This window comes from Lissotriton vulgaris, chromosome 5 (assembly GCF_964263255.1).
Source record: "Lissotriton vulgaris chromosome 5, aLisVul1.2, whole genome shotgun sequence".
NCBI classification, from domain to species: Eukaryota; Metazoa; Chordata; class Amphibia; order Caudata; family Salamandridae; genus Lissotriton; species Lissotriton vulgaris.
The window spans coordinates 1,560,451,642-1,560,479,161 of NC_141693.1; the positions used below are offsets into that span (position 1 = coordinate 1,560,451,642).

At 46.1% G+C, this 27,520-nt stretch overlaps 1 protein-coding gene across 1 annotated transcript in view; it reads right to left on the minus strand.

The window, feature by feature from the left end:
- The window catches only part of CHD8 (chromodomain helicase DNA binding protein 8), a 911,220-nt gene that overhangs the window by 836,694 nt on the left and 47,006 nt on the right, over positions 1-27,520 (minus strand). The window contains exon 2 of the mRNA XM_086919771.1: positions 1,586-2,544. Coding sequence (XP_086775897.1) covers positions 1,586-2,356 — 771 coding nt within the window. The 5' untranslated portion in view covers positions 2,357-2,544. The remainder of the gene's footprint in view (positions 1-1,585; positions 2,545-27,520) is intronic.

Consider the following 27,520-nt stretch of genomic DNA (forward strand, 5'->3'; position numbering starts at 1 on the left):
ACTAAGAGGTTTCTTTGAATTAAAAAAAGTGGGCCAAATATGATTAAGATTCTCACACCAATTGTATTGATGTATACACTTTGAGGGAGGTAGAGAACCAATAATATATGCATTTCTAACTACCTTGAAGGTTAAAGGTTTACTAGACTCAGACAGTGCATAGAGCTTAGATAAAGTTCGTGGGGGCAGGGCTGCCCTAAAGTATGATGTGGTGTGGCGGGGTATGTAAGCAAATCCCAAAGGCATCTATTTGGATGCAAATGTATATTATTTTGATATATTCCTTAACTGGCACTAGAGACGAACCACATGCTCCAGTATATTTCCAAGTACCCCAAGTCCCCGTTGGATGATGCGGAGCGAGGGAGGATCCGATTATGTGTGAAGTCCTGCAAGAACAATTAAATAATCTGGACAGTGGAGTTTTGCTGGATTAAAAAAAGATGGTCAGTCAATATACGGTTTGATCCATTTCATACACTATGATTGACTAAATAGATGTGTAAGTTGCAAAGAATGGAGGAAGCAACAATCTTAACCAAATCGGACTTTGTTTTGGGAAGGCATGATTTTGAGCTCTTAAACACCAAGATTTCCGACCACCTTACAACAAAGCCCCGTCCACTGATCTGATACATTCAAATGCAAAACAATACATGAAAAGCTTTTTTTTTTAAAAAGAAACTAATTGCCCGGTTATTGGTATCCATGGGCGAACATCTACAGACAAAGGAGAAAAGTCCATGAAGTTTGTAAATTAAATACATTCTCAGAGGGTCTTCTACAGTTTCACAACATACGGTATAAAATGCCTATTTGACAGAATGGGAAACACAATATGCAAAGAAATGTACATGCTTTACAATGTTTATAATTTTCCAATTTAGTATCTTTTAGTTACAGCAACAAAAAAAGACGTGATACATATAAACACACTACTGTAACACCGAAAGAGCGAGAAAGAGAGAGAGATGGATGTAGAGAGATGGATGTAGAGAGATGGATTAGAGAGAGAGAGAGGTAGAGAGAGAGAGAGAGGTAGAGAGAGAGAGAGAGAGAGGTAGATCGAGAGAGAGGTAGATCGAGAGAGAGGTAGATCGAGAGAGAGGTAGATCGAGAGAGGTAGATCGAGAGAGGTAGATCGAGAGAGGTAGATCGAGAGAGGTAGATCGAGAGAGGTAGATAGATATAGAGAGATAGATTTAGATAGAGAGATAGATGTAGATAGATAGAGAGATAGATGTATAAAGATGTAGATAGAGAGATGGAGAGAGATGGAGAGAGATAGAGAGAGATGGAGAGAAATAGAGGTAGATAGAGAGGTAGATAGAGAGATGTAGATAGAGAGATAGAGAGAGATAGATGTAGAGAGAGAGATAGAGAGATAGATGTATATAGATGTAGATAGAGAGAGAGAGATAGAGAGAGAGAGAGAGAGAGAGAGAGAGAGAGAGAGATAGAGAGAGATAGAGAGAGATTATTAAAAGGATCCAACCAAAGAAGGGGAGGGGGGGAATAGAGAATGAATGGTTCAAACGGACCTCAGCAACAGAGAACGATACTGTGAAGAGGGCTAAGTGGTTACCTGAGCAGGCGAGGTGGTGAGGGTGACCCCTGGCTTAAGCACAGTAGCTCCGCTGGTTACCACATTTCCCTGAACTGGTTGGCTCTTGATGGGCTGTAACATCAGCTGCTTCACCGGTCTATTGGGCTGCACAAGTCGCTGCACTGTGCCCTGGCCACCCACCTTAGCAGCCAACACAGTGTTTCCAGACACGATGGACATTCCGGGCCGCAGTGGAGTGCCAGTCAACACCTTGGCATAAGTCACCTTGCCTCCATTTGGTGCACGACCTGCCAGTGGCTGTTGTTGGGTGATTGTTTGGAGCTGTCCAACTGGGGTCCCAGCCACAGTCATGCCAGGTGGTGCCTTAAGGATGACTATCTTCGGACCCTGCTGACCACTTCCGGTGACTGTGGTGACTCCCATGAATGGGTTTCCCTGGCTAAGTGGCTCTTGTCCCTTCTCTGCCTGAAGAACTGGTTGGGTTGGCTGCATATTGGCAGGTAAAGATGTGTAATCATGAAGAAGCAAGGTTTCTGGTGCACTGGATTGGACAGTGGTGATGGTCACAGGTTCAGAAGCTTGAGCAGCCGGGGTGTTCAAATCAGTTGCTGGAAGGTTACTGGCAGTCAGCATGTTCCCAGTTTCTGGGGTCAGCTGGGCAAGGCTGGCTGTGAGCCCAAGGGCATCATCCATAGTGTCTGGCCCGTCATGGTCAAATGTGTCTTCAGTCAGTGAGTCCAAGCCAAAGAGGTTGGGGTCATCAAAAAGGTCCATGATTGGGTCTGCCATGTCCCTGGGAGAGAGATCCTCCTGCCTCCAGGGTGAACTTGCAGAGCTGCCCTCAACAAAAAAAAAAACAACAAAAAAAAAAAGAAACAGACACTAGAATGGAAAGTCAGGATCAACCAACCCAAACTTCAGCTCTTGTATGACATGGGCTGCGCTGTCCCTCAGCAGCACTGCGGTCAGATAGAATCCTGAAAGAATTAGAAGAAAATGTTAATTTTAACATTACACAGTAACTTATACAACAGCTAACATGCTAGGGTGTGATAGTTTAAAAAGTGTACAAGTTATCGCCATATCTCTTAAAAGGAGGATTTTTAACTTTCAAATGACGGTTTTACAGTCATAAATGTGAAATCTAAAAACTTAAGGCAACGCTCTTCCCACTATCCAAGGACTCTACCATTAATCTTAAGAACTATCTCTACTACTCAAATGCCTATTTCCTAACCAAGAGTAACTTCTAAACTGATTTCTAGTTTCCAAAATGTACCTACACCCCAAATTTGCGTCACTTCCAACCCCAGGCTCACATTCAACAATCCCACAACTCCAATAAAGTAACAGCACCATTACCACTCATTACTCAGGCTCAGCATTTGATACTTAGGTAAAGGAAAAAAAAACAATGCTCCAGAATGTGCACTCTGAAGAAAAGAATTCTTAGTTCGATCCTAACAAAATTTTAATTACGCCAGTGTAATTGTGCATTATGATGGTATGTGAATTTCCTGAAATCACGCCTTGTTCGCAGCACAATTATATTGGGGGGGAACAACGCAAATTACAGTAGCAGCTGTCATTCGCGCAACTTGGGTTTTGGAGCCATTTTTTGTGCAAATCGTTTACTGACAACCAAAATGAGCATAAGGATGCATGTTCTGCTAATGCCATATTTGCATTTTTGGTATGTAATTATCCAGAAATTTAGGTTATTATGCTAAAGCAAATTATGGAACTGTCAAACATATCTACTGATCTTTGGTGCTTTTTCCATTCTGTAATTAGTCGTTTTTTATTCTTCTAGGATATAGAACAAACTAAGCATTATCATGGTATGAGGCATGTTCAGTTACAGTTCAGCAGTGGGGACACAGGGAGCACACTGGGCGACTTTTACTTGTTATTGTGCATAGGGGCAATGGGTCCCCCCCCCCCCCCGGCCAAATAACATGAGTTAAAGTTGCCAAGTAACAGTACCGAACATCATGGCTATGTCACATTAGGGATGTCTCCGATAGCTTCTTCATGGATCCCACATATATTTTAATTGTGGGGCAGCCCAGACTTTCTCCGCTCCCATGCATCAGTCCAAATCATAACCCCATTGTTCAAACGCGGGTGGAAGATCCACCTCCCAAATTCAGGCGATATTTTGTAGAGCCTCAACCAGGCCCACATTGCAGGACAATTGTTTTACATTTTCGTTGTGCCCTCCCCTTCCCCCCCAAATTCCAAGAACAGTGTCTAGTTCGAAAGCAGCTGCATGCTACCCAAATTCAGGTATACATTTTAGTACTTCATCCCAAAATGTCCTGAATTTAGTGCAGTCTCAAAGTATGCAGGAGCGTACCAGGTATAACTCATCTGACCTTGCTCACCCAGTTCTAGCCAACAGGGTCCCGGTGTAATAACCTGTGTGTAAAACATTGTAATACAAGCTGGAAGCCCGCCCTGAATCAACCTCCCTAGGTCCTTGTGGGGCCTCACACCAGTCCTCAGCCGACATTTCCCCCAGGTCAAGCCTCTATTTTTCTTTGAGTACCCCATAGTTATCTGGCATATTATTAACCATTTTCTTTCATTTCAGCAATATTGCTTTTTTGCGTCTGGGGCTCCGTCAACATTCTATCCTCTAATGGGCTTATATCTTAAACCGGGGTGTTCATAGCTGTATCAGTTTGTAATGCGTGTCTGAGGAAGAGCTATCTGGACCTCACTCTGGAATTCCATACTCTTCTTTCTGATCCCGAAAAGTCCTAATGGTTCCCTGTCCTGTAGGGATGTACATTAGGGCCCGCTCTGAGTTTCGCTTTTTAGTTTCACGTTTAGATTGGCTTCTTTTTTAGTAGTGGCTTTTTACATGCTTTACAATTACGCAATAATGTACTGAGAATATATACATGAAGTTAATTTCTTATGAAGTATTATCATGTTATTCGTATACTTAATCCAATGCTAGGCAAATAGAACGCAATACCCATGCATTTATTATTGTCTGGTTGCAGAACGCGCAAGTCTTCTAGACAAACCATCGCATCAGCTCTGAACCGCTGACACAGTGTGATAGGAAATGTGGTTTTATTATATGAACAGCCTCTGTGCTACATTCGGCAGAGGCATATAAGGAAAAACAACGGTTCCTGTGGATTGATAAGATACCTTTGTAATAAAGGAGGCAAAATTGCAATATTTTAGAGGGTACCTCAATAACAGAGGGCGAAAGAAACACTAGCACAGGTGAATTCATGTAACATTTTTTAAAATTTTTGGACCAAAAGCAATATAAACATAATTTGAAAATTAAAAATCATTAGTGCATTGTGTCTCAAGTGAGAACGGGAACCCAAAGTTAAATGACAACGTGAATTTTTATATACAAGGTTTTCACAATTTTTTAAGTCTACCATTAACAAGAATAATCTCTATGTACACAGCAACAATATGCAATGACGTGCTGTGTAATGGTTTGCTTCTTCTGTGTGTCGACAGCGTTTTGGCCCTATAGTCAGGGTAGGGTCTCTTCAGGACTAACGATGAAATACAAGGCATTAGGCCCATATACCGGCATAAATGCGAGAAATATGTGAAACGGTCATGTAATAAGAAGATACCTGAGGATTTAACTGGGCAGTCTCGTGCATTGTGTGCCACATGTGGAATCATAGAAGAAAATAAGTTACTCACATGAGAACCCGTCCGGGTACGGATATGTGAGGTGGGAGAATAATGAGGTTAGAAAACTCACTCAAAATACAGCAAGACTCAATCGGATGTGATGTTTTAAATTAAGGATCTTGCCTCAATATGAGGAAAAACTTCCAGTAAAATGATTGGAATGCGGCTAGATGGGCTCAGGGCGTACTTTGCTACAGCCGTAGCAGGGGAAATCCCTTTGGTAAATCTTAACCAGTGACAATGCACTGTAACCTGTAAGAATGGGTAAACATAGTTGGTAGAATTGGACTATATAAATTTGTGAGGGGGTGACGAACGTGACAGGCCCAATGGGGGAAACACTCACCAAGCAAACCTGTAAAAGTGAAGTCCACCCGATTCCAGCGCGGGGAAAAACCAAACCAAAAGGTAACTCCTCCCAATGTCCTCTCCCCGTGCCCACTATTTACAGCCTCCACGTCTGTTTATCCGGCCTGCACTCCCACAAGTGGTGTCAGAAGTGGGATACGCCGGAGACATGGAAGCCGCACTAACAAGAATTGCAGAAAATCAGGCAGCCTAGGACAGGCTATGGAAAAATTCCTCGCGGTAGAGGAAGAAGACCGGGAGAAATTGCAAAGGGCTATGGTAGAGCAAGGACAGTCTCATGACACCGTCATGGGGAAACTCGTAGATGCCATGGGAAAACAAAGAGGCCCTTCTGTGATTTTTCAGAAATGTGTGAAGGAAGACCCAGAATATTTTTTCAATAATTTCGAACGAATGGCTCAGGCTGCAGCATGGCCTATTGAGAAATGGGGCCAGTACTTGGGACCTTTACTGTCTGGGCAATTACAAGCCTCATACCAAGCTGCTAATATCCTGGGTACCACCTCTTATGAAGAGATAAAACGCTGCATAATGGAGCGTCTAGGGATCGACGATGATTCCTATAGAATGAAGTTACGACAAATTAAGGAAGGGCCCCAGGAAACTCCCAGAGCTTTATATTTTCGCGTAAAATATATGGTCGACCGTTGATTAAAACCCACCACTGCCGCCAAAGAAGAGATAATGGCCAAGGTCTACTTGGAACAATATTTGTCCTCTCTTCACCCCCCAATACAGAGGTGGGTGAGACAACATGCCCATCTCACCCTAGAAACAGCGGTGGAGATCGCTAGCGCCTATAATCGAGCTCAAGAGGTACAAAGGGGGCGTGAAGAAAGCAACTGGAGAACTAACACTAGTGGGGGACATCGCCCGTCCGAAAACCAGACCCTGTGACCATCATTCCTGGAACCCCAGTGTTCAGACCCCCAGTATTTCGACCCACGGGACCGACTGTGATGAGAACCCCAACCCCCAGTCCACAATGTTATAGCTGTGGGGTATGGGGCATATAGCTCGCTTCTGCCCACAGAAAGAGGAGCCAATGGAGATAGGTCTCACCAAGAACTATTGCGGTCTTACCCAGTCCCCGCAACAACACCCCTATCGTTGTGACGTAACTGTAAACGGACGTCCCTTGACTGCCCTAGCTGACACTGGCTGTCGACAAAGTGTGATGCGGCCTAGGACTTGGGAGAAGAACACGGCCCGTAGATGGTGTTGTGAACATCCAATGCGTCCATGGTGATACCAAATCATATCCCACTACCCTGGTCCACATACAACATGCCACGGATCCAGGGTCTGACTTAAAAGTGGGACTCATTACGCGATCACCTGAACAAGTGATATTGGGGAATGATTATTCTCATCTGCCAAAGCTACTTCAAGGAGCAAACCCTAAGGAAGAGGAATGGTGGGGTAATGCTCCCTTTGCTCACGATGAAGACCCCGAATGGCCCCCCTCTAAATCTACAAAACCCAAACCCCAAAGACGAAGAGTGAAGGGCCAACCCTCCGGAGTATTCCCTGCTGTTCCAGTGGAAAACCCTTGGGAAAGCGATAGACATTTCCCGACTGCCCAGAGGGAGGACAAGATTCTGCAAGAAGCCTGGAATGAAGCCCTAAGCCAGGAAGACCCCTCACATGTATGTCCTTATTTCTTTGAAAAAAAAGGACTGTTATACAGGAAGGCAGAGCCCACTAAACCTCCCAGTTGTTAGTCCCTACCCCCTTTCAGGAAAAAAGTACTCTATCTGGCACATTGGTCCGGTATTTTCCATAGAGTAAGAACTTACTGTTGTGAGTGCCCAATCTGTAAAAAAAAAAACAGTATACAGACCCCCTAGAGCCCCTCTCCATCCTCTCCCCATCATTGAGGAACCTTTTGTAGAATCGGGATGGACATCATAGGCCCCCTTTTGCCTTCTTGAAGCGGGTGGCGCTATGTATGGATCCTCGTAGATTACGCGACCCGTTTTCCGGGGGCCATAGCTCTACGCCATCCGGATGCCTCAAGCACAGCTAAAGCTATGATAAATGTATTTTCCAAGGTGGGGTTTCCGAAAGAGATCCTGACGGATCAAGGAACCCCATTTGTCTCCAAATTGAAGACGCACGTGTGCTCTCAGCTGGGAATCAAGTAAATACGAACAGCAGCATATCACCCCCAGACCAATGGTCCTGTCCAGCACTACAATGCTACTCTAAAGACCACTTTAAAAAAAACTTCTGGCTCTAGAGTCCAAACGGTGGGAGGATAAGTTACCTCGCGCATTGTATGCCATACAATGCCAAACACAGAAGAGTACGGGGTTTTCCCCGTTTGAATTACTTTATGGTCATCAGTCTCGCTCCTTGTTGGACATGTTACGTGAAACCTGGGAAACAGAAACCCATAGCAACACCCCCTTGATAGAGGAAGTCAGTAATTTAAAAACTCATCTAGGACAGATCAGAGCCATAGTCCGAAATAACATGGAAAAAGCACAGGAGTCCCAGATGAAACAATATGATAAAAACACTAATGAGAGGTCCTTTTCAATAGGAGAAGCTGTGCTATAGATGATGACCTCATCAGATCATAAGCTGTTAGGCCAGTGGCAGGGCACTTATACAGTGTTAGAAAAAGTTACACCTGTCACTTACAGATTGGAGCTGGACACAAATAGTGGTACCTCCCAAATCTATCATATTAATCTTTTGAAAAAATGGGAGTAACCCCTTCCCACCTTGATGGGAAACGTGAAAGGAAACCATCCCTTATATTACCAATGTTTGGACCCCAACTTGCCTATCCACTTGAAAACCAACCTGGTGGATAACCTACTACCTTTACAAAATGTGTTTTCCTTAACTCCAAGAAAAACCACGTTAGTAGAACACGCCATTAAACCCTCCTAGGGAAAAGAGTACATCTCCATCCATATCGCATACCTGAGGCCCGCCGACAAACCATCCGAGAGGAAGTCCAACAAATGCTGAAAATGGGGATTATAGAACCCTCAGTAAGTGAATGGAATTCACCCATTGTCCTCGTGCCAAAGCCAGATGGCTCGGTGCGATTCTGTATTGACTTTAGGGAGGTCAACAAAGTATCGGAGTGCGACACCTACCCACTACTTCAGGTTGACGAGATGATAGAGCGAATCGGGAAAGCTAAGTATATCAGTACCCTGGACTTATGTAAGGGGTATTGGCAGATTCCCCTGAGGTTCCAGACCGAGAGAAAAACGCATTCTCCACTCCAGATGGGTTATTCAGTTTGTCATGCTTTCTTTCAGTTTACATGGGGACCTGGCTACATTTCAGAGAGCAATGAAACCTATACTACATCTCCACGAGAAATACGCAGGAGCCTATATAGATGACATGGTCATCTGTAGCAACTCCTGGGAGCAACATTTAATCCATCTGTATGAAGTGATACAGGCCTTGGGGAATCAGAGTTTTAAAAATCAATCCAGCCAAAAGTCACCTGGCCGTCCAAAACGTGAAGTATCTGGGTTACATGTTAGGGGAGAGAATGATAAGGCCAGAAAGCACTAAACTCTCCGCCATAGCCCAAGTACCCTTTCCACGTACTGCAAAAGCCCTCCAAGCTTTCCTTGGGCTACTCTGTTACTATAGGAGGTTTATACCCCGATTTTCACAGCTCGCAGCCCCTCTCACAGACCTCTTACAAAAGAATGTAAAAACCGAAGCCCGATTAAGAGAACCTAGCCTTGATCTCATTCATTCATTTGAGACCCTAAAAAAACCCTGATCTCTGATACAGTGTTAGCCAGCACAGACTATACCCAACCCTTCATACTTCAGACGGATGACTCTGAACAGGGACTAGGGGCAGTACTGTCCCAGAGAAATCAACAAGGAGAGGAAAACCCGATACTGTACATAAGTCGGAAACTATTTCCCAGGGAACGTAACTATGCAGTGATAGAAAAGAAAGCCCTGGCCATAAAATGGGCCATTGACACCTTAAAATACTATCTGGAGGGACGAGAATTCACGCTATACACCGACCATGCCCTGTTAGAATGGCTTGAACCCAACAAAGGAAACAACGAAAGGGTGTTGCGTTGGTTCTTGTCATTGCAACCATATAGATTCCCCACGAAACATTGGAAGGGAGTCGACCAGGCAAATGCAGACTTCTTTTCTAGGTATCCCTGTGACATTGCCCCTACTAGAAGGACAGCATGGGTGAGGGGATGTGAGGGGATGACGAACGTGACAGGCCCGATGGGGGAAACAACACTCACCGAGCATACCTGTACAAGTGAAGTCCACCCGATTCCAGCGCGGGGAAAAACCAAACCGAAACGTAACTCCTCCCCCATGTCCTCTCCCCGTACAGCAGTCCACGAGACAGGAAGAGGGTGTGGTTAACCCCGAAAGGAGTTCTGCACAGGAGATGAAAAGGGCCAGGGACACTACCAGTTGGCGCGATAAGGCCGTAAGGAAGGAGAAGAAGCAGCAAGCGGACCGAGACAAGGGAATAGGAGAAGACGTCGGAGAAAGGTTGACGGAGAAGAAGCAGACGCGGAAGACCAGGAAGGAGTCGAGACGTGATGCGAAGAGTGGTGGTCCCCGCAGGAGGTGGCTGAGGAGCGGCCGCAACTCAGGAGAGTTGCGGAAGAGCCGGTGAGTTTCTAGAACCAGGAGAAATTGGAACTGGGGCGCCTGGAGGTGCTCATTTGTACAGAAGGGCGGCAGGTGGTTTAAAAGACCGAGGGGACCGCAATAAAAAGGAACGAGTGAGCCTGGTTGCTTTCTTTAACTTTCCGGATAACATTGTGCTGGGGGAGCACATGTGGACTCTTAGGAAGAAGTTTGCATAGAAAATCGACTTTCCTTAGCACTGCTCCTCTTGATAATAGAACCCAGAGAATTGTTGCACTGTTCCCTACCCAGTCCCATCACTTCCGCCAACTCCTGTACACTTCCCGTCCTGTCAATCACTCCTACAATTCCCCCTCTTCCTCATATCAGCCTTACTCCGTAAACTTGCCCCTAACCCTGTGTGTTATTTGCACCAACCGAGTGTGGTGACGGAAACCATAGTATCTAAAACTCGCAAGGGATAAACCTTACAATCACCGACGGCTCCTTCTTTCGTTCCTCTTCTGAGCCTCCAGGGAAAGGACCATCCACCAGAGAGACGCCCCCTTTGACGAGGATACAAATACCCAAGACCCATCACGAAAGAAGAACCGGAATCACCATTGCAAAACTCAGTTTAAAACATTTTCTTGTTGAATAAAGACCGCCCCACGGCCCCACTATTTACAGCCTCAACATATGTTTATAATTTTGTGGGAGTGCAGGCCGGATAAACTAAAATGATTGCATGGGGCAGTTTCTTACCAGAATGTAGATAAATATCCTGCTGGACAGCCTTTTCAAGTAGCAAGGCTGCTTCGATCAGCCTTGTGAGGTACAGTGACAATGATCCCTGCTGAAGGGTCGGAGTTAAGTACAGTGATTTTCCCGCCAAAAATGTGTCAGGCCTAGGACCGGCAGACATACCAAAGGATAACCACTGTACTGAGCAATGCGGTGCTCGGTATCTACACGATAAAGAGTGAAGAAAGACCTTAGATGGGAAGTATAGATCGTGTGACACATTGGAAGTGTGGCTGCATTGGGTGAAAATGCACATTTAATGGACAAGCATGTATATAGTTATTAGCAACATAGGAAAATAAAATAAAATGAAATTGCTATAAAATGCATAGAACAAAGAGGATTACAAGCACGTCGATCGCTGTATTCTACATTTTGCGAAAGGAACTTAAAAGGTGTGTTCCAGTTTTACTTTCAACATATGAAATATAAAATTACAATAGGTTGCAAAAAACACAAGGGATTACATATACATTGATCACTATGTTCTGCTCATTATGAAAAGGCATAGCAGTGTAAACGCCTTAAACGTGCATGTATTTGTCAGGATAAACACGTAGTAGGTACATTCTCCATCAATCGTGCAATCAAGCAGCATCCACACATAGCGCGTGAAGTCCGGATAGAAAACATATTGTCACTTCCATGCTTATAATAGGTACAGGCTATGTTAATCATAAAGTCACACAATATAGATGCCTGTCAGCGGACTGTTGCTTCTATTTCCACAACGGTATTAAATTCAGAGAGAGACAAGTATATTGGTGACTGTTAGTTGAGGGTAGTGACATAACCCCTACATTCCTCCGCTGTGTTAAGACCTTCATCTATGGAGTTAGCCTTATCTATCCAACGGCACTCGTGGCGTTGGAGTACCTGCAGGATGTCGGCTCCTCTTGGTGGCAAGGTGGCAATCTCAATCACTTGTGACTTGATTTCATCTGCAGTATGATTCTTTTCATTAAAGTGAGATACAAGTGAGGCATTGATAACAGACCTACGGTGTTGGTCAATCCGCGCCTTGACTGGTTGCTGCGTTTGTCCAATATGGGGGAGGCCACATGGACACCAAATACAATATATAACATTCTTCGTGTTGTAGTTAAAAAATGATTCTAAGTTAAGTTACATTACTCCATGTTCGAATGTGTTTGTATTAAATGTGAAGTCACAGCAAACACAGTTTCCACACTTATGGTGCCCTTTAACATTTGGTAGACCCAGTTAGTGATCAGTGTGTTACTCCTGTTGGTAGGTATGTCTATTGCTGATTTGAGTAAATGATGTTTTAAATTCTTCCCTCGTTTGTAGGCAAATAGAGATGTATGAATGGTGGGGTCAACACTTTGGATTATGTTCCAATTTTTCATTATCAATTTGCGGACTTGATTGGGATGAGTGTCAAAGGTAGTAACACATACAATCTTGTTGAGGTTGGGTTTGTCTTTGGTTTTAAGAAGTTGGAAGCGGTAGATTGATGACATCTTTCTGAATTGAAAAGTTGCAACATCAATGTAGAACGCAGCGATCGAGGTGCTGGTCATCCTCTTTGTTCTATGCATTTTATAGTAATTTAAAAAAAAAAAAATTCCTATGTTGCTAATAACTATATACATGCTTGTCCGTTAAATGCGCATTTTCACCCAATGCAGCCACACTTCCAATTTGCCACACGATCTATACTTCCCATCTAAGGGATTTTCTTCACTCTTTATCGTGTAGATACCGAGCACCAGATTGCTCAGTACAGTGGTTATCCATTGGTAAGTCTGCCGGTCCTAGGCCTGACACATTTTTGGCGGGAAAATCACTGTACTTAACTCCCACCCCCAGCAGGGCTCATTGTCCCTGTACCTCACAAGGCTGACGGAAGCAGCCTTGCCACTCGAAAAGGCGGAGGGGTGTCCCGCATGACACTTGTCTATATTCTGGTAAGAAACTGTATTATTAGGCCCCATGCAATCATTTTAGTTTATAATTTATATAGTCCAATTCCACCAACTATGTTTAACAATCCCAAAAGGTTACAGTGCATTGTCACTGGTTAACATTTACCAAAGGGGTGGCCAGCAACATGGCTGGGTAAGACGTGTGCCTGTGATGCTCCGGCTACCCACATTGATCGGACATAACTACAGCCGGCCTAAAGTCCTGGAAACCGCAGTTTGGTAGACTGTGGGGCCCCTGCCCCTTCTGGAGAGCGGGGAACGTCGCTCGAGGGCTGTGGTGGCCCGTTGGCGAGAGAGACAGCGCTCAAGTCCTGAGCCCGGCCAGAGACCCAAGATGGTGCCGGAGAGCTGGCGGTCAAAGGGACCTGCTGGGGCTGCCACTGTTCGCTGGACTACTCGCCACGGGGATAGGGATTCCCTGCCTGCCTGGGTCTGTGGGCCGGACTACGGCGTTGGCGAGTGACGATGCTGGCACTGGGGGCAGGAGGAAGGGCGGATGCAGGCCTTTACCCGTAGGCCCCCGCTGCGGCGACCGGCCACACGCGGAGGTGAGAGGCGCGCATGGAGGAGGTCGCTTGGGGGCTGAGGCGGAGACCGGCCGAGGCCGCCGAGTCGGGCCCTTCTCTACGGACGGTGGTATTGCAGCAGTAGGCCCCTAACACTTACCGGAGGCCGGGGCTTCCCCCGGGGCTAAGTGGCAAGGGGGGGGGGATCCTGGAGGTCCGGGGTTTCCGAGCGGGAGGAGGCTGGCATACTGCCAGACTGACAGGGAGCTGTGAAGTGGTCCGCGCCTTTCCCGTTCCCCCCCCGCCCCGTGCATCAAGATACTGCTGTGCCCTGCAAGACTGGGGAACTGCGCCACGTGGAGGCTCTATGCGTGGGCAGGACTGGAGGTAGAGGCCCAGCCCTGGGGAGCGCAGTGCCAAGCTACATGGCCTTGAGGATTCGGGGGTGCTGTGCGGACCTAGTGCGGGACACTTGCCATGCCTAGAGATGGGAGGTAAGGCCGGAGAGGCTTCCGAGGCCTGGTGACCGGTGGGAGACTGAAGATACCTGGTGGTGGAGTGGTGCCGGTGTGGGGGTGACAGGGGCCTGGCTTGGAGGTGCTGGGGGGGAGGGTGGGGCAGCATTGAGATTTGAGGCGGCCTGTGGTGCCCTCCCCGCCCCCTTCTTTCCCCCCCTGCTAGTCGTTCCCACCCCTGTCGCAGTGGAGTGGCTGACGGAGGCGAGTGAGGTCCTGCAGAGATTGCCTGGAGGTGACAGGGGCGCTGCCTGCACCCAGGGCACAGGCTTGGACTCCCTCTGGTGGTGCACATGAAGAACGTGCCTGGTGTGGAGTCTACAGGGGGACGGGAACAGAGGAGTCCAGTCTACTGAGGATTGCGACCTATGGTGTGAGGCAGGGGTCAGCAGCTTGTTTCTGCGCGGTGGTGTTGCTGTGGGGGCATGGCTGGCACACGCAAAGCCATGGGCAAGAAGAACTCTGACCCCAAGCCCCCCAGACAGGGTACGCTGGACCGATTTGCCACAGCACCCCCTCCCCCAGAAGTTGACTCTACTGGAGCGAGGTCGGATACAGCCCTGCTGATGGGGGCCATACAGGCGTCCCGGGAGGCCCTGCAGAAACATATTGGAGAGGTGGGCGCGAACGTGGCGCTCCTAAGGCAGGACCTCCGCAACCTAGCCGAAAGAGTGACGGTCTCGGAGACTAGGATAGGGGAGGCTGAAGATCCCATAACGGACCATAAGAAAGGTATGGCGGAATTGCAGGCCTCTCATAAGCAGCTTCTGTGGAAGGTGGACGACGCCGAAAATAGGGCAAGACACAACAACCTCCTTTTTGTGGGCTTTAGAGAGGGACTTGAAGGGGCGAATATGACAGAGTTCCTGCACTCCTGGCTACTCCACACTTTCTCAAAGGACAAATTCTCCACTTGTTTCGTCATTGAAAGGGCGCATAGAGCACTGCTGGCGAAGTCACTGGCGGGAGCAAGGCCATGGCTGGTCATTGCTCGCTTTCTCAACTTTTTGGATAGAGACATGATTCTCCGTGAGGCTAGGAAACTTGGAGAGATCCGCCATGAAAATGCCCACATAATGATTTTCCCGGACTACAGCCAAGAGGTGCAGAAACAGAGGCGCTCCTTTGACTCAGTAAAGGCCAAGCTACGAGACCTTCGAATCCAGTACATGCTACTGTTTCCGGCAAAGCTGAAGGTGATGCACAAAGAGAAAACATATTTCTTTCAGTCTCCGGAGGAGGCGTGGCAGTGGTTGGAGGAGCGCCCCCCCTCGGTCGCGATAACAGTTTGGGGTCCAGAGGAAATCAGCTAAGGACCGACCAGGGGATGGGTCGCAAGGATTACCAAAACCGCAGAGACTGCGCCAGAGACGTGTCAGCCGTGGCTTGGCGGTTACCCCATACCCCAAAACAGGATCAGCACGAAGGAGGCGGCGCAGTGCAGTCTCTCTGGACTCTAATCGACCGCCGGGTTCCCCGTTCACCTGTCTAGCAGGAAGGGCGCAGTTGGAGGGGGAGGAGGAGCCTGGCGGTACCTCCTCCGAGGGAGAAGACTCAGAGGGACACTCGATTAATACCCTGGTGGTGGCGATACATGTAATGGAACAGGCCAACACACAAGGGACAGGGGCCTCGCGGGGAAACCCCCAGGACTCCAATCCGTGAAGATGGGACAGTAATGGCTGATCGACTATGGACTTGGTGACCAGGAGCACGCAAGTTGGACACCCCTACCTTTTTGTTTGTTTTCTTTGTTCTAACTGATCTGCTTTTTCTTCTTGTTTTTTTAGTTGGTCTCCGCCTTTGCAGGTTTCTACTCTAGAGGATTGGAGCGAGCTAACTTGTTCGGAGGTTGAGGTTGGGTGGGCGACAGACCTTCACCTGCACAGCTATATCTCTGTGTCTAGGATGGCGATGGGTCTGGTGGGGAGGGGGAAGTTACTGGGGGGACAATGCCTGTATGTTGGGGAGGGGAGAGGGGGGGTTCATGGTTATTGTTTTAAAGCATGTCACAGACAGAAATGTCACACACACCTGAACATTGTGCGCCCGATGCCTGTCGGCGCAAGAGCTGACCGGGACTGATGTTTCCTGAAGTGGTTTGTGGCCTTGGGACAGAGGCGCAGGATAATGGTACTGTCCAAGTCCTCACGTGGAATGTGAATGGATTGGGCAATAAGATTAAGCGGGGTTGGTTATGGCCTTTGCAAAGAGGATTGCCCGGATATAGACCTGCTCCAGGAGACCCATTTACAAGGTACGCATTGTGAGTTTTTAGTCAGGGGTCCCTAGAGGGTGTTGGCTCATGCAGGGTACACTTCAGGTTCCAGAGGTGTAGCCATCTTGATTAGGAAGTCCCCTCCTTTCGCGAACATGGACAGACCCCCAAGGTTCTTTTGTTGGGGTCACGGGCACATGGAGACGCCAGAAGATCACAATAGTTTCTGTGTACGCACCTCCCAAGCTGCAGGCCAGAACTCTAAAGGGAGTGGCTGATATCCTTTTAAATACACCAGACACACTACATGTGGTAGGAGGGGATTGTAACGACGTTATGTGCCCCCCTTTAGACAGATCGGGGTCGCGGGCAGGCACTTTGGAGTTGTCCCCTTTGGCGAGGTTCATTGACACAATGGGACTGACAGATGTCTGGAGATGGATCCATCCGGACGCTTGGACTTACTCTTACTTCTCTGGGGCCCATAAGGTGTACTCAAGGTTGGACTACATCTTCCTTCCCAGTCATGCTCTAAGTGCTGAGAACCGAGCAGAATACCAGGCACAGGGCGTATCTGACCACTCACCACGGTTAGTGACGATAGGGACGAAGAGTGGGCCAAGGGACGGGAATTGGCAAATGGCGGCATGTGATCTTCAGAATAAGGACTTGCTGCGGGGATTTCGGGCAAGATGTGAAGGTGTACTTTGCCGAAAACCTGGGTTCAGTACAGTCAGGGGTAACGCTCTGGGAAGCTTTTAAAACAGTCATGAGGGATTGGGCCCAGAATAGAATAGCGGTGGAGAAGCGCAGAGTGCAGGGAGAACTAAATGTCCTTACAACTCGCATCTTAGAGCTAGAGCGCCGACATGTGGCGGATGGAGCGACACATTCCCTTAGACTATTACTAGATGCACAGCAGCAATACAAAGCTCTGATGACTGACGAGGCCAAAGCACAGGCACAGGCGACCTTGCATAGATTGTGCGATGTAGGGGATAAGTCTGGAAAACGTTTTGCGTGGTTGAGCCGTAGAGAACGGGAGACAGATGCCCAGGGCTGTACTAGACAGACAAACATCCAGATAGCGCAGCGTATTAGGAGTTCTGCAAGGCCAGAGACCTGGGCCCGACGGCGGAGATGAGACAGTATTTGGATAGCATTGAGACCCCTATCTTAGCTGAGGAGGCCCAAGCGATTCTGGAGGAAGAGATAACTATCACGGAGGTCCGGGAGGCTATAGCTATACTCCGCCCAAGGAAATCTCCTGTCCCGAACGGGTTTCCCACAGAATTTATTAAAAAAACGGAGGATCTAATCACTACTCACCTGCTGGCCTTGTACGCCGGCGCAGTACAGGAGGGCTTGTTACCGCCGGATCTTCGTATTACTACAATAGTGCCAATCTATAAGCTGGGTAAACCACCAGGGGAGTGTGCGTCCTATCGTCCCATCTTTCTGTTGAACGTGGAGGTTAAGCTCCTGGCAACAATTCTGGCGTTGCAGCTGCGAAGGGTGATTTCAGATTTGGTACATCTGGATCAGACTGGTTTTTTACCGGACAGGGCGACTAGGCACAACTTGAGGAGGACCCACAACTGGCTGATGGCAGTGTGTGATCGTAGGGAGCCACATGTGTTTTTATCTCTCGGCGCCGAAAAAGCGTTTGACGCAGCACACTGGCCTTCCTGGAAGAAGTGTTGATTAAGTTTGGCTTCGGCCCGAAGTTTAGAAAATTGGTGAACCTCCTATACACTGACCCGCGAGCGAGGGTTAAGGTCAACGGGGTGCCATCAAGGGACTTTCCCCATACGGAGAGGGACCCGGCAGGGGTGCCCTTTGTACCCGCTATGGTTTGCCCTTACTATAGAAATAGCGGCAAGTGCAATACGACAGGACAGAGGGATAACGGGGTTTAAAATTGACCGGAGTGATGAGGCTGAGGGAAACATTTCGCTATAAGCGGATGACATCCTCCTCTACGTCACCCAGCCAGAGGTTTCGGTCCTGCGTCTTTCCACCCTGTTGGGCCGCTAAGGCTCTCGATCAGGCTATACGGTTAATGGGCATAAGTCAGTACTATACAGCCAATGGGGAAGGGCGGAGGACCTGCCATGCCTGCCGCGCTTTGGGTAACTGATGAGGGGTTTACATACTTGGGAATCTACAGGACAAAGGACCATCTAACCTCTTATCAGAGAAATATCCTGCGGGTCCTTGCAAACTTTGCTGATGACGCGGCCGGATGGAAGACCCTCCCCCTCACGATTTTAGGTCGTGCGGCAATGTATAAGATGATAAGTTTCTATACGCGTTACAGAACGAGTATTCCCCCCCCCCCACCTGTCAGGTTTTTAAAGAGATAAACGAGGGACTAGGGGCGCTGCTTTGGCTAGGAAAACAACCCAGGGTAGCACTAGAGACACTGCAAAAAAAACAATACTAAGAGGGGGGTGGGGATCTCCTTACCTAACGTTGAGGCATATTATTGGGTGGAACATTTAGCACCAATAAACGACTGTCTTCATGCCCGAGAGGGCGACAATGGTGCATCGGACGTGCTTGCACTACATATATGGTGGTAGGAGGAAAGAAAGACTACTTTCCGTGACGCGTGTCACGGTGGAGATGTGGGCATGGGTGACAAAACGGATTGGCTGGGCACACAAACCACTGAGAGAAACCCCGCTATGGCATTGTGCATGGCTGAAGGAACTACATAAACTGAAAGGGTTTCAAAGGTGGGATGCAATTGGTATTTCTGTCTTGGGTGACTTGACGAGACAGGGAGCTTTGAAGTCCTTCCAGGCGCTGAGAGTGGAGTATGGGTTACATCGTATGTAGTACCTGAAATATGTGCAGTGACTTCAGGCCTGGAGGGCTGAGGCGGCGCTCGCAGGGCCCTCACCGGAATACGCACCGCTGGAGGGGCTTCTGTTGCAGGAGCAAGTCCCTACTAAAATAGTTTCCCTGACATATAAAACCCTGATTAATAACATGCCGGACGGGCTGGTGAAACTAAGACACTTGGGAATCAAACCTGGGAGAGATGGACACACTGGACTGGGAGACAACCCAGATGCACCCTAGGGATGTTGTGATAAAGTCCCGACTTCGACTCATACAATATAACATTCTCCATAGGGTCTGGATGGGGGGCTCTGATAGAGTGGGGGAAGGCCTCCTTGCTGTCCCGACATATGTGGGAGGGATATGGAGGATGATGTGTGACACCGTTTGGAGGTACATCACTCTCTCCACAAGAAGTGCTATGTTCTGTGAAACTCTGGGAAAGGTGGGGGTGGGGCAGGGGACTGTGGATGATCTTATGTGACACGCTTGATATGTTTCTATGGTTCAAAATCCCAATAAAAATAATTTTAAAAAAACATTTACCAAAGGGATTTACCCCACTACGGCTGTAGCGCAGTACTCCCTGCGCCCATCTGGCCGCATTCTAATCATTTCACTGGCAGTTTTTCCCTCATATTGAGGTAAGATCCTTAATTTAAAACATCACATCCGATTGAGTCTTGCTGTATTTTGAGTGAATTTTCTAGCCTCATTATTCTCCTTCCTCACAGATCAGTACCCGGACAGGTTCTCATGTGAGTAACTTCTTTTCTTCTATTTTTTCACGTGTGGCACACAATTCACGAGACTGCCCAGTTACATCCTCAGGCACCTTCTTATTACATGACCTTTTCACATATTTCTCACATTTGTGCCGGTATATGGGCCTAATGCCTTTTATTTTCATCATTAGATGTCCCGTCATCGTTAGTCCCGAAGAGACCCTACACTGACTATAGGGTCGAAACGCCGTCGACACAGAAGAATCGTACCATTACACAGCACGTCATTGCATATTGCTGCTGTCTACATAGTGATTATTATTCTTAATGGTAGACTTAAAAAATTGTGGAAACCTTGTGTATAGAAATTCACACTGTCACTTAACTTTGGGTTCCTTTTCTCACTTGGGACACACTGCACTAATGTTTTTTGATTTTCATTTGTTACATGAATTCTCCTGTGTTAGTGTTTCTTTTGCCCTTTGTCATTGAGGTGCCCTCTAAAATATTGCAATTTTGCCTCCTTTATTACAAAGGTATCTTATCAATCCACAGGAACCGTTGTTTTTCCTTATATAACTATTACCCCGGTTCCATAGTGAGTAGGGTTCTCCTGCTTTCCTTCCTTGACATTCGGCAAAAGGAGAACTTATGCAGGGATTGTCCTGGAACTCAGTGCCCTGTGACTAAGATGCACCCCCTGTGGACTCTGACCTCTATCCTTCAAAGGACAGTAGCCAGCTCTACATCAAATCAGGTTCCTGGCATCTCACACGCAGTAATGGGGGGAAATGGGGGGGGGGGGGGGGGGAGAGTTAGGCTATCCCAGTGGAACTGGAAGAGTATACTCTCACTAAGCTCTCATTAGTATAGGTAGTATTAGATAGGAGTATTACCACATAGTAACGTTATCATGGTTGACTTGTTTATATTTTTCACTATTCTTGGAATGTTGGTTACAATGCTTTGTTTCATCTGCCTAATAATTGCAGCTCGCGCTTTTTATACAAGAATACAATTGTTTAAATAAACATATTAAAAGCCATATTCGTATCCTCCTTGTCTTTACCTTGGGCACCCAAAAGTAACAACAAAAGAGTAGATCTATTTTCTTGATTTCCTTGGGGAATAAGAGTGGTCATGTTTAAGGTTGCCAATACTATCTGATACCCTGGTAAGGTGAAGGGTTTAAATGCGGCACTGAGAGCTTGCTAGCAATTGAGCCTACATTTTCTGATGTGTGAACTGAGTCTCCATATCCTGAAGTTAATGTTGTCCAGATACACAGACCTGCATAATTAGTAGGACCTGTATAACGTGGTGCCACCAACACTCTAGGACAGGTGGATTGCATAAAAAACAGAGCGTGTAGCAGTGTTTCTCCATACAGGACCCCAAGACAAACATAACATTCTCAAAATGTGTCTACCACTTAGAATTATTACCCTAGTAGAGGTTTGTGCAACTTAGGACAGTCTTTTTTGCCACATAAGCCATAACACATGGTACACCATCTGTTGCATGTTTGCCTTCGGGGCTAAAACAGAATTAAAATGAATACAGGGCTGTAAATAAAAGGGAGGCGGCGGCACTAGTAGCAGTACGACAACGCATCACGCAGGTTCTTGTTGTGGATCAAGAGTGCGAATTACCAAACATTATTGCTGAAACGTATACATCTATAGGTCGTGAGAATTGAAAGTCAGGCCTAATAAGCAACAGCTTAAAAGCAATTCTGAAAAAGATAATAGCAAGCAGACACTGGAGTTTTCTAAAAATAAATACTGGGACAAAGAGAAAAATAATGATACAACAAAAACATGGGGTAGATCTCCACAATCGGAGCCCACTGCAAAAAGTTATAATCACATCTGTGATACATTGATATTGATAGGCATCAGTACACCAATACACATCCTTCTCATTCCTTTCAGGACTCACCCAACAAATGATTGGAGAGAGGGGGGGCGACAGGAACACAGTCACGAAAAACGTTTGAAACAGAGAAAGGACTCACAACGCTAGTCTGACATCATCATAAAAAACTAAGAGAAACTGCAACAACAAAAACCATAAATTAAAAAGAAGTGGCAATTATTTCTACTAATCATGCCACACATATTGAGAACACTCCTTCAGAACAAGACGTGGGCACTGACACTACCAAACAGTGCAGCAGAGGTCACCATAGTTAGCCAGAATCCACTCGCGGTCCATGCAGGTAACAGCGCTGGGGACAGGTTAGGGGGTATTCCGAGGAACGATGCAGAGGGAAAATGTATTATTTAATTTTCTCTCAGCCTTGTCCCTTGAAACTAAGAGTAATGATAAGAAGAATTATCATAAGCTGCCACCATCTACACAAATACATAGGGGCCTAGTACTCATCAAGCTCTCCATATAACAAGCCAAAAACATACTATGGAGCCCAGGGGCCTACACACCTACTCCATCAAATACTTTCCTAGCCTCTCAAAAAAGGCGGCCAAAGGTTTCAAACAGTCTACTAAAATCACGACCAGAAACCCCAATCTCTGACCCCGACTTCTCAAACAACACAGGACACATAACGAACAACATTATCTTCTACACTAAAAGGAGACCCTTAATGGCGGAAAGCCTTCCTTACCCTATTCTCACTTGCATCTACTAAGAAAACTGCACACAGTCTATCTATTACTCCCTCCCCGTTCTACAAAGCTACTGCTACAATCACCATTGATCATAATGGGACATCCTCATGCAGGCATCTGACCATAACCTTAATATACTGGACTACATCTTCCCGATCATCAAAGCAAAGGTTGCAAGACCCTCCTCCACCTCCCAAACAAACCACTCTCCTAACCCTCTGACTGACTCCCTACCTAACGCCTCATCTATTGTTTTTCCCTCATTATCCCGTAGCGCAAATGCACCCACCCCAGGACTTACCGACACCCCACTAAATGACACACATCTCCATCATACCCCAGCACCACCACTATTTCCACTACACCCACCTCACCCTCACATCACCTCACCCCCAGCCCTCCCACACGTCCTCTCACCCCCACTGCCATTCCCCATCTCCGCAACCATATACCTATTACCTCCTTAGATACCTCACCCCTCCCCATTAACCCCCATTATAGCTGACCTCATATCGAATGAAACAGGCCTGATAATTTTAACAGAAAACTAGCTAAAAAAATCATCCACGCCCATCCTAGACATACTAGTTCCCCCAAACTATTTCATCACAAGACTAGATAGACCCGATAGACCAGGGGGTGGTATTGTCTGTATCCACAGTAACAACCTCTCTGTGAACCGCTCCAGCGCCCTGGTGTTCTCATGTGAATACCTGTGCCTACACATCACTAGTAATAACAAGCCAATATGCTTACTACACTTTTTATACCATCCTCCTGGTAACAACCTTAACTTGATCAAACACATGATGGATATTCTAGCCACAAATATCAGACAACAGACTACACAGATCTTCCTGGGGGATATCAACCTCCACTGGAAATAGTTTCAAATTGTTCCATGTCGACCTTAACTTGCCCCAAATCTTTATCAGCCCCCCACGAAAAAGGCTCAATCCTTGATCTAGTAATTTCCAAATCAGACTCTACCCCAGCTGGAATAGATTCTACCTTGCGATTGGTCCGATCATTACATAATCACTTTACATATCATGGAAGTACTTAAAACTACTCTCTGTCCAACCATCGAGAACGAAAATCTGGAAGAGGAACCTAGATAACACCAATCCTGACAATCGCAAGTAACATCTTCCTGCCCCCATCAGAGGGATTAAAGGATGTTCATAAAGTTCACTACTTCCACTTTATGAACAGGGTACTTGACACCTTAGCTCCCCTACAATTAAAAAGAGTCACCACAAAAATGTCAAACTCCTGGTATGATGGTAGACTAAATGAGGACAGAAGATTATTGAGAGCAATTTAAAGACAATGGAGAGCCGCCCCAACCGCTACCCTCCTTAAATTACTAAGAAGTACCAGAGAAGCCTATTACAGAAGGATTAGACGCTCAAAAGCGGATTTCATTTGCAAGCAGTTAGTGGAATCGCCCCAAAAAACTCTTCGAACTAATCAAAGCTCAATCCAAGGGTGTCTCCCACTCCCCCAGACCAATCCGGACACATTCCCCAATTAGGAGGATCTTGCCTCCTTTTTCACAACAAAGACTGAAAACTTAAAGACAGATCTACTTAAAGATCTATTATCCCTTACTGACCCACACACAATCTCTTCAATGGCCACACCAGAGACCCCACTTAACTACCCTGCAAAGTTCGACCTCAAGAACAATGCCTCCTGGACCGCCTTCACCTTCTACAGCGAAGAAACTCGCTCACTACTTTGAATCCCACCAATCACTTCACAGACCCTTTCCCAGCACCCTACTTAAAGACCTTCATTCCATGGCTAGTGCCTCTTTTGACTAGGATTATAAATACTTCTCTTCTGCAAGGAACCATCACAGACATCCTCAAAGCTGGTCAAGTATCCCCCATCCTAAAGAAAGTATCAGCAGACCCATCAAACCTGAACAACTAATAGCCCAATATCCAACATCTCGACTCTGGCCTAACTACTCGAAAAACGTGTCTACATACAGCTTAGTACCCACATAGACCACTTTAACCTGCTCGACCAATTCCAATCAGGCTTCCGCTCAGGGCACAGTACTAAATCTGCCATGACCCACATAATAGATGATGCATTACAAATACTGGATCAAAACAAGCCTTGCTTGCTAATCTTACTTGATTTATCTTCAGCCTTCGACACAGTCAAACACAGCAACCTACTTGACCTCCTGAAGCATAGAATGGGACTATCAGGAACGGTGCTAAACTGGTTTACCTCCTTCCTCCAAAACAGATCTTAAAGACTCAAGGTCAACCGATCCTTATCTAACCCTACCCCAGTCACTTTGGAAGTACCCCAGGGATCTTCCCTCTCCCCAACTCTGTTCAATTTGTTTATGGAACCACTCACTGAGCTTCTCAACTTTGTAAATATCCAATATCACATGTACGCCGACGACACAGTACTCTACATCAAGGTCCAGTCTCTTGAAGACATCAAGGCCCTTAACTCAACACTCCAAAAGACAGACCTGGCTGGCTAGGAACCATTTAAAACTAAACACACTAAGGACAGAATTTCTCTTAAATCGCTCCCCCCAACCAAACAACCATCCTCATTGAGTGGATGAAGCACCCAACTGCAATCTCTCATTATCGATTCCGTTAAATCCCTAGGAATAACCCTGGATAATAAGCTAAATATGCAGAAGCACATCTGTGTTGCAACTAAAGGAGCCCATTTTCAGATGCACGTCCTGAGAAAAATGAAACCCTTCATACCCGCAAACGACTTTAAACAGGCAGTTCAAACTCTAGTAATTCCCAGAGTTGACTATGGGAGTGTCACTCGCTGTGGCCTTCCCAAATAGACGACGGCTCCGCTAAGAGCCTTAAACAATACAGCTGCCAGACTCATCACTGGCACCAAAAGAAACTGCCACATCTCCCCTGACCTTCATGCCCTCAACTGGTTACCTTTCAAGGCTAGAATCCATTTAAAAATCGCCTGTATGACATAGAAGACGTTAAATCACAAAACCCTGAGGTACCTAGCTGAGAAACTAGTGCTATCGGGTAGTAACAGAGCTACCAGAAGCTCTGATAATCTTCTACTTAAACCTCAACGTTTCTCCAAGAAGAAAACATACAATCGTACCTTCTCAGGAATGGGTCCCAGGATTTGGAACGCCTTACCCCCAGAAATGAGACTTAACCCGTCCGCTGCCTTTTTAAAAAAAGAAGTGAAATCAATTCTCATGTCCAAATTTACTTGAACTTTTCTTGTACACTCCTGTAGACATGTGCTAATTTCTAATAGTTACCAATACTGTTGTCATAGAAGTCTGCATATGTTTATTTATATGAATATGCCATTCACCTATATTTGCCTTGTAAAGCGCGATGATACCTGCAAGGGTCTTGTTCGCGCTATACAAAACCTTCAAAATAAAAATAAGAACAAAAGTTACTTACCTGTAAACTGTGGTTCTCCAGTATTGGTGTCTTTCATAGATTCACATGCTTGAATAATTCCCCGTCGTCGAAGTGGGAGTCCCACAGTACATAAAATAGTAGTAAGAAACATATATACATAAAGTACACTATATATATATATATATATCCTACTGGCGGTCGCCAGTAGGTAGTTATAGTTAGGATTTTTTTCAATGCAAAATCTCAAAATTCTATTGTGAATAACTTCGGAGTCGGTTGACGAATCTGCCTGAAAATTTCCTCATATTTGCCTCGCGGAGCTCCGGGCCTTCCCTGAACGTTTTTTGGGGGGGGGGGAATTCGTCAAGCGGGGTCCCAAAACGTGTTTTCCCCATGTTAATTTCCATAGGGCGGTCGAACTCACTTTTAGCCCTAACGGCTGCACCAAACTTGGCAAAATTGTAGGGATTGGTAGCCCGGTGTGCCTTTGCTATGTCTCAAGATATGTGCTCCAGTGGTTTTTACGAAAATTAACTTTGAAAAAAAATATATATTGGGCTACATTGGGCTATATATATGTTAGAGCCCAAATGTAGCCCAAAGATGGCCACCAGAGACAAAAAAAAACAAATGTAGCCCAAATAACAGCCAGATGTAGCCCAACTATAGCCCAATGACAGAATGTCCCAGAGTGTTCTAAAGAACAACTAGAACGCTAACAGTCTTACTTATGACAAAAGTATGGCACACCTGAAGTCATCTTGATTGGAATAAAGTGGTAACACTTAATACATTTAATTTGAAAAGGAACAAAATGAGGGGTTTCATTTTGCCATAGAAATTATATATATTTCTGCTCCTTTTCCTCAGTAATTTCAAAAGAAAACAAGCACTCACGGGAGGAGGATCAATCGATTTTATTACTGACCCTCTGAGCACCAGACGCGTTTCGGCTACTGCCTTTGTCAGTGGTACACTGACGCGCCATTTTTTCTGTTTTAAATATCCCCCGTGTGATACTGACATGTAAAGATGGAAATGGGACTATTCGCCCGACTTTCTCCGCCATATTGGAACTGTTATTTACATATTAACATATTAGTGCATACACTTTCATTACGCCCTGAATGGGCTTGCACTTTGTCCACAATTTATGTAACGAGTTTCAATTCCATTTTGCTATTCGGCCCTGGATGGGCTTTTCTGTAAACAACAGTTTGTTATAACAGTTTGTTCTTTCCATCTTTGATGAACTATGTGCAAATCATATTTGTTCTCACCAACACCCAAATTAAGAAAACAAGAGAGTTAAACATATACACAATAACATATAAAACCACTAATACATTTGCATAATCTGTTTCTTATCATTCTTCTCTTCTGGTCAACTGCAACTATACACTACTGTTCAACACTACCCTGGGAGTTCTAACCTAAGTGTACTGTCATTTCCTCATGACTGTTCAGTCCTCCCGGGTTCTTCGTCCCAATATCTATTATGTATCTGGATTCCAGCCTCCTAAGTTTTTGCAGCCTGTCCCCACCTCTAGGATTGTTGGGGACTTGATCTAATATAAAGTACTCCAGTAGTTCGCTATTACTTTTGTGATGTTGTTTGTAATGTCTGGCTACTGGATATGATGGATCACAGTTTGTTATGGCTCTGAGGTGTTCCAGAATACGCA